Genomic DNA, 8,774 nt, shown 5'->3' with positions numbered 1-8,774 from the left:
TAATAAAATTAATAATAATAATAATAATTAATTTATAATATCGTTTTTATTATTATTATTATTATCATCATTATTATTAATTTTTTTTTTTTAAATAAGTTTATATTAACGCATTATATATAAAAAAAAGGAAAAAAAATTATTTATTTTATATATATATATATATTAATTAATTTATTTTTATTTTTAATTAATTAAAAAAAAAGAGTGAATTGAAATTATTTTATTTTATGTATATGTTTTATTATCATTATTATTATTAATTATTATCAATTATCATTATTATTATAATTGAATGCATATATAAAAAAAGTGAATGTACAAAATAATAATAATAATAATAATAATATCAATTTTTTTTTTTTTTTTGATGACGCGAAATTGTAACTTGAAATGAGTCATTTATTTTTATTATCATTATTATTATCGTTATTATTATTATTATTAAGTATTTCATAGACATGCGCAATGTCAAACGTTATACATTTATTATTATTATTATTATTTACCCCGAGAAAAAAATTTTTTTAAAATATATTATTGTAAATTAATCTATTTTCGTCAATTAAATGATTGATTGATTGATTTATTGATCGGTCGATCGATCGATTGGAAAACAAATAGAAAAAAAGGTCAAAAATTTAATTAATTTTTATTTTTCATTTTTATTTTTACTAATTAATTATTTATTTATTTATTAAATTAATATAAGAAGAATAAAATTAAAAATAATTTTTATTTATTTTAAATAATATTTAAATAAAAGCCCTTTTTTTTTGTTAAAAAACTTTTTTTTTTTTTTTTTATTAATAAATTTTTTATGTTAAAGCTTCATCGAGAGTAAATAATCGAAATTAATCGACAATAATCGAAATGTATCGAAAATAATCGAAAACTTTATCGAAATGTATCGTAAAATTTATTTTCCATTACTTTAATTATTATCATATTTATTATCATTATTGTATTATTTGATAATATAAACAACAATTTGACATAAATCAATCGACTTGTAAACGTATTGTAAGAGAAAGAAAAAGATAGAGTGAGAGTGTGAGAGAGAGAGAGAGAAACTTAATAATTTGAGCGCATCGATTTCTATATATATATATATAAAAATTCAACTTGTATGTGTGTGCGTGCGTGTATTCGTATATATATATATATATTTGTACGCACACACGCACAGACAAACGTGCGTTATTTTAATTTACATACATATTTCTAATTACATTATCATAATTTATGTATTAATAATAATAAATAAACAAATAAACCCACGTCAATTAATTATTATTAATCAAAAAAAAAAAAAAAAAAATAGAAAAAATCTATTAGTTTTATAAATAATAATATAAAAATTAATTAAATTTTTTTTTTCTTTTTTTTTTCTAGTTATACGTCATCGAAAAAACCTTTTGGTAATCTTCCGACTCGATCTCTCGTCTCGAAATCTCGATTGAATTGATTCCTTAGGGAATCATCCGATGGTTGTACGTAATAATCAAACTGATCGGAATCGCCTAATAAAACGGCTCTGGCGGAATCGGAGGAATCGTCTCTCCTGTCTGATCTCCCTCCTAAAATAGTAATAATAATAATAATGATAATAATAATTTCGAGTCGTCGTTCGTGACGTAATAACCGCAACACAAATACCGAACGATTCCATATTTTTTTTTAATTTAATTACTTATATAATTAATTCTGACCTGGTGTTTACCTCTATCAGAATCCTGTTGGTACCTGGAACGATTTCTCGCATTCGTATTATTACCGAGAAATCTTTCGTTGAATTCCCGTCGTCTCGTTTCGGTTTCTTCCATTCTCTGTCTTCTTCTTTTCTCTATAAATAATAATAATAATTATATTTATTTATTTTTTTTTTTTAAAGAAAACTAAAACGGACATTTTTTTTATATTTTTTATATAGAAAATAATGGTGACCTCTTTTGATGAGTTCTCTTCCTTCGTCTACGAGATCCGTCGTGAGTTCGTCATCACCCATGAATTGTTGAAATCCTAGAAAGGATAAAAATCTACTTCCGAGACTGAAATAAGTCGCGAAGCAAAAAAGAAGCATGAGCATTGGAAAATATATGTTGAAACCGTCGGATATTATGGATATTACATCCATGTGACCCATTATCTAAAATATTATTATCATTATTAAGAGAAAAACGACGAGGAATCCCCTTTTCCGAGGCGAATTGGGGAAAAAAATTCACCTGAGTGTATGATGTTTCCATGAATGGCGTTTTGATTATGTGATTGTCCATGTGTATCAATCCGAGAAAATTCAAACAGAGGGGAGGGGTCAAACGGCACAACATCATTCCGGAAAATATCAAACTGAATTCGTCCGTTTGATGATTGGGTGCTATGTAGTACTTGTTTAAAAATTTAATTTGTAATATCGTCGAATATGCGCAATAGCAAAGGTAAGCCATGAAACAAGTCGATAGTAATTCCATCGTGAGATAATCGTAATTTTCAATTGTCATGTTTAGAAAAACGGCAAAAAGAGAGAGAACGGGTTTCTCGTTGAAAAACGTCACTTCCGACCAAACGACCATGATCGAAAGGAGACCCGTTATGACGGAAAGAACTTTAAGCAACCACGAATGTAAAACGCATCTGTAGTACCATTCTGCAATGAATAACGTATACGTTTCATCGAATCCTTCGGGAATGAGATGGTAAGTACATTATTTCATTAAAAAGGAAGTTACCTATGGTAGGAGTCCAGAAAAAACTCACGAATTTATTTCTCTTAACCGGAAACGCGGATTTAAATCTCCTATCGTGACTTCCTTGATTTTTAGCTATATCTTCCAATAAGAAAATTTTATTAACTAAAATACCCCATTGTGCTTCGGTTCTGTGAAGCGTTTGTAAAGCTTTGATTATCTGAAAAAAAAAAAAAGGACAATAAATTAAAAACACGCGCACACACACACACAAGCAAAAACAAATTAAGTAAAAAAACATAATAATGATCGATGGTTTGGACGTACAAAGTTCACGTTTAAATTAACATAAATTTTTATTATTATTATTTTAAAAAAAAAAAAAAAAAGATAAGATAAATTACCCATAAAAAAAAAAAAAATTACAATAGGGCTTGTTTATATCCTTAATTGGATTTTTTTTTAATTAATATTATTATTATTATTATTATTATTTAGTGTAGTTTTATGTACCTGTTTATGTAACCTAATGAGAGTTTTTTCTGTCGGAATGTTGTTGGGATTTCCACTTTCTTGAAATTCTCTTTTCGATATTTTTTCCCTTAATTCTATTGGTATTTTACATAAAATTGCCTCTACTTGACGATAAAGTGGATATCCAGGTTTAACAATGCTAACTATGTTACCCAAACACTGTCGTTGAAAATAATAATAATAATTAGTAATGATAATAATAATTGATTAAAATATTTATGAGTGAGATTTGTTGTGAAAAAAATTTTACTTACTTCCAACAACTCGTTTACGTTTTCTTCTGCTTCACCTTTTTCAAGACTTAAAGCTGCCGCTTTGAAATATGAATATTCTAATGTGTAACCCTTTTTACTATTATTCCATAAAGTTCTCGGAACTTCTACTAAAGCATAACCCAAAAGTAAGACTAGTAAAAATAATCCCCAAGTGTTACTAGCAGAAGAAGCAATGGCTTTAAGTTTTTGCCTTTTTTTGTGGAAGAAAGTAAAAGAAATAATTAGGAATAAATTATAATAAAGCAAAATTAAGGAGATGTAATTTAATAGTACAAACCAGTCGAGTTGCATGTGTGGTTTTACAGCTAAATAAATCAATAATATTGCTGCTATGAAAAGGAATGATCCATAATATATTGCATTGTCTACTAGTGCACTTTTTAATTTTCCTCGAACTGTGAAATCGCCAGCTTGAGTATAAGATTGCATAAGGGGTAAAATAATCCTGTACAAAAAAAAAAAAGGTTTAATTAAATGATGTTGTAATTGATTTTTTCAAATTTGAATCTTTTCCCAAATTTTTATTTTTTAATTTAAATTAACATACCATGTTAAAAATTGTGAAGTCCAATAAACGATTCTCCACAAATTAGGAAATGTATTTGAAGGTACATTACTCCAGGGTTTATGAAACATCACATTAGGACTAGAACTGTGTTCAATACTGTTATTCGAATGAATTTCAGGAAAATCTGTTAAATTATTCTTTTGTTTATATTGTCTATAAACAGTCTGTAAAAAATATGAATTGATAAATATTAAATATTTTTAAAATTAATTATTTTACATCTATAATTGAGAATCGAATTAAAAGCAATGTATTATGGGTAAAGGGAAAATGTGTTTTTACTTACTGCTGATACATCCAGTGGAAGTATGAAAATGATTAAAAATGAAAAATACCAAGCCACTAAAACGGCTAATGTAACTACAATACGGTGCCTATACCAATTACCATAACGATATAATAAAGAAGATGCTATGAAAAAAGCTACCAAAACATCAGCTATAAAAGGTCCGAATGCCATTTTTAATAAATATATATATATATCTGACTTATGGTGAATTAATATATAAAAAATTATTTTTCACAAAATATTGTTATAGGGTAATAGTAGTAGTAGTAGTAGTAGTAGTTATACATATATATTTATTTTAGTTTTTTCTCTTCACGATTTTTAAATTTTTCTTCGGCTTCCTTTTGCATTTTTTCCAATTTTTCGAATGCAACGGTTTTCACTGGCATCAGAATAGGTTTACAAAGAACATATTGACTGACGTCTTCTTCGAATAAAAAACCCGTCGTAGGTAACGTAAATTTTAAATTGTCATTGTTTGCGGATGTCATTTCACGAATACAAAAACAATTTTTTAAACAAAACAATATTATATATATTTATTTCTTATTAGCCATATCTTTTGAAGACACCGAAACTAGAATAATATTTGAGCTTACGGATTGATGGGATTAGACTTTTCTGATTTAAATTTTAGACACGACGTGGCGCTACGGTTGATAAAGAACTTTCAAATCATCATAATTTTTATAAATTTAAAATAAAAAAAAAGAAGAAGAAGGTAATTTAATTTTTAAAATAATATTAGTAGTAGTAGGGAATAAATTCGAAAAGAAAAAAAAAAACTATAATTTTATTAATGAAACAAATTAAAATGTATTATTATCAATGACAGTTTATTGTATTGACTAGTTATGGATATGTTGTTATTATTAAGTAGTTGAAGTATAATTTGAATTGATTTATTGTTTTTGATCATTATTGATTAATTATTGTTTTTTTTTTTTATTAAATTTGTTAAAATTTATTATAAAAGTAATGATTGAAATTTTTTAAATATTTTTTTTCACCGCTATAAATGTATAATGAACTCTGTGAAAAAATCAAAGTTTTAAAAAAATTTTTTCTTTAACAAGGCGGTGACTACTAGTCACTTTGTAGGGCGTAAAGACTTATCAATATTTAATACTTGTCGATTTATTCTTTAACGTCAATAAGTTATATTTTAAAACCATCAAAATGATGAAATTTATAAAAAGGATATTAGATTGGTTGACAAGTTTATTTTGGAAAGAAGAAATGGAACTCACATTGGTAGGCCTACAATTTTCAGGAAAAACAACATTTGTCAATGTTATTGCTGTAAGTTCTTTTTTAAAAAAAAAAATTTTTTTTTTGTGTCAATTTTTTTTTTTTTTTTTTTTTTTACAAAAAAAAATTGATTTTAAATTTAATATGTATATATTTTTATGTAAAAAAAAAATTATTAATACGTGTATTAATTTTATATTTAAAAAATTTCAGTCTGGTCAATTTTCTGAAGATATGATACCCACAGTTGGTTTCAATATGAGAAAAATTGTTAAGGGAAATGTCACAATTAAAGTATGGGATATCGGTGGTCAACCTAGGTTTAGATCAATGTGGGAAAGATATTGCAGGGGTGTAAATGCTATCGTGTAAGTTTATAATTAATTATATATATATATATATATTACTTGATGACTAATTCATATGTTGATACAAGCTTGAGTTCAAAATACTTTTATTATCTGAAAATTAAGCATTTTCATTTCATAGGCCAAAAAACTTTTATTCTTTACCTTTTCTTTATTTTATTCAATTTATTATACAATAAATTAAATACAATTTAAAACAATTCTAATCCTCTATTATTATTACAAAAAAAAAATTTCAATTTATTTTATCATTATTATTTTTATTATTGATTTCGAGATCATTTAAAAATTCATGTCATTTTTTTATTATTAAATATTATTATCCATTCATAATAAAAGACAACAATGAAATAAAATAAAAAAATATATATATATCATATTTTTGTTTTTGAAAAAAGAAAAGAAAAGAAATGAAAATTCAAGTTTCATAAATTGACGATAAAAAAAACAAAATTTAATTGTTTTCATTTCATCGAAGCTATTTGTTTTTATTAAAGAATCAATTGTTTAGGTTTGTGCATAAACTTGTGTTAATTTCTTAGTAATGCCTAAACATGTTTTGTTTAACACTTTATACAATATTTATAAACAATATTTCTTTCTTTTAAAAAGAGTTGTTAAAAAAAAAAAAAAATGAGGTAACTGGTTTTTAATACCCTTTTCCCTTGATTGGTCTATTCGAAAGACATTAACCTTGATGAATTAATTGTTTAAAAACAAGAATAAATTATTATTAAAATAATATATATAAGTATTTATGACTTATGCACCCATATTTTTTTTTGCATTTTTTTAAATATTAAAAATAACAACAACCATATTTAATTTTTTTTTTTAATTTTAATTGTCGAGAAAATTTTATTTTGTATTAAATTTTTTTTTTTTTTTATTGTAAATTTTAATAATTTTTAATTAAAAATGTAATTAACACTTTTTTGCATTATTAATATGCATTAATTTGAAAAAACAATGACAACAAATTCTCAAATTTTAATTTTAACGATGAGTTATATATAATTTAAAAAATTTAAATTTTAAGTTTAAATCTACAAACATGACGTTTGATTATTATTATTATTATCATCATTTCATTTTTTTTTCTTTTTTAAACAAATAGGTACATGGTCGATGCAGCAGACTTAGGGAAAATAGAAGCTTCCAAAACAGAATTGCATAATTTATTGGAGAAACCACAGTTAGCTGGAGTTCCAGTTCTAGTCCTTGGCAACAAGCGTGATTTACCACAAGCTTTAGATGAATCTGCATTAATAGAAAGAATGTATGTTGGATGTTTTTCTCTTTTTTTTTTTTTTTTGCAAACAAAATTATTTTTAATTATTTCCTCCCCCCCCACAGGAATTTAAACGCTCTTCAAGATAGAGAAATTTGTTGTTATTTGATATCGTGTAAGGAAAAAGACAACATTGATCTCACACTTCAGTGGCTTATTGCTCATTCGAAGTCTGCAACTCACTAGTCCTTTTAAATATTAATATATATATATATATATACATACATGTAGATGTAAGAGCCAAAATGTGGAAGTGAATGTATGCATAATGCCAGGTTTGTATTTAATTTTATTACTTTTATTATTATTATTATTATTATTATTACTGCTATTATTATTATGGTCACTCTTAAACACGATAAAGCTCTTATTTGTTGAGGTTTTTAAGCATTTATCCCAGGTTTCTACCTGATTCCTTAGGGACAAACGCTTTATTACTATTATTATTACTATTATTATTACTATTATTATTACTATTATTATTATTATTATTATTATTAATATCATTACCATTTACTAAAATTCTAATTCTCAATGTGATTGGGATTTTCTTTTTTCTTTTTGGAAAATAATAAGAAATAGTGAAAAGTGAAAAAAAGGTAATAGGAAAGAAATGATTAGAATAATAATAATAATTATCATAAAATTTTTGTAAGTTACATAACGGAAGATAATAATAATAATAATAATAATAATAATAATAATAATAATAATAATAATAATAATAGTGAAGTGAAATTGTTTTATTTATTTATTTATTTGCATAAAAAGTAATTTGGAATTTTTTTCTATTTTTTTACGCAATGAAATCTTATTAAAAATCATTTGTTTTTACTACTACGAGGAGGAGGGAAAATTATTATTATTATTATTATTATTACTATTATCATTGTTATTATTTATTTATTTAGTTTTTGTTTTGTCGTTTCAGAAAGGAGTTCGTTTCGTGAGTCGATATATCCATATATACCCTGTACACTAATAACATATATAAAAAAAATTCTTCAACCGCATGTTTGTAAACATGACAACATGGAAAAAAAAATAATAATAATAATACAACTCGGGCGGTTAAACAAAAACAAAAACAATTAAAAAAAAGGTAGAATTAAATAAAATGTCAATAATGGGGGGAAAAAAAAATAATAATATTGTACATAGCGAAATATTTTACTTATACACACACACAAACGCACTCACGCATTTCATATGTACGTGTACGTTTCTATTATTACGTGCTTATGATATAATATATATGCATACTCCATCGTTGTAAATTATTATTATTATTATTATTATTATTATTAACAAAATTTAAGTAAGCTAAAGCGAAAAATAAAAAAAAATAAAAAAATAAACTGTTGCATAGGAATTTAGTGATAAATAATAATTAAAGATGCATCGTTTCTCTCTCTCTCTCTCTCTGTCTCTCTCTGTTTCATAGCAATCGTAACGAATTTATTATTACAATATATATATAGTACGAATTATCTTGCCGATTCGTTATT

General features: G+C 24.4%; 2 protein-coding genes across 2 annotated transcripts; one reads left to right on the top strand and one right to left on the bottom strand.

The window, feature by feature from the left end:
• Window positions 1-1,395: 1,395 nt before the first annotated feature.
• Window positions 1,396-4,527, bottom strand: Phum_PHUM135190 (uncharacterized protein; the record flags this gene model as incomplete). The annotated part of the gene is made up of 10 exons (XM_002424491.1): window positions 1,396-1,580; window positions 1,724-1,846; window positions 1,948-2,149; window positions 2,229-2,650; window positions 2,733-2,910; window positions 3,204-3,383; window positions 3,479-3,689; window positions 3,777-3,944; window positions 4,047-4,231; window positions 4,354-4,527. 10 exons carry the CDS (start codon window positions 4,525-4,527, stop codon window positions 1,396-1,398), a joined length of 2,028 nt encoding a protein of 675 aa, XP_002424536.1.
• Window positions 4,528-5,535: 1,008 nt separating this feature from the next.
• Phum_PHUM135180 (GTP-binding nuclear protein RAN1, putative) lies at window positions 5,536-7,452 on the top strand (the record flags this gene model as incomplete). The annotated part of the gene is made up of 4 exons (XM_002424490.1): window positions 5,536-5,658; window positions 5,821-5,975; window positions 7,093-7,254; window positions 7,332-7,452. 4 exons carry the CDS (start codon window positions 5,536-5,538, stop codon window positions 7,450-7,452), a joined length of 561 nt encoding a protein of 186 aa, XP_002424535.1.
• Window positions 7,453-8,774: the final 1,322 nt, after the last annotated feature.

The sequence above is a fragment of the Pediculus humanus genome, genomic scaffold, assembly GCF_000006295.1.
Source record: "Pediculus humanus corporis 1103172107480 genomic scaffold, whole genome shotgun sequence".
Taxonomy (NCBI): domain Eukaryota; kingdom Metazoa; phylum Arthropoda; class Insecta; order Psocodea; family Pediculidae; genus Pediculus; species Pediculus humanus.
The sequence above is the reverse complement of the archived record's forward strand: the minus strand, read 5'-3'. Positions and strand labels throughout refer to the sequence as shown.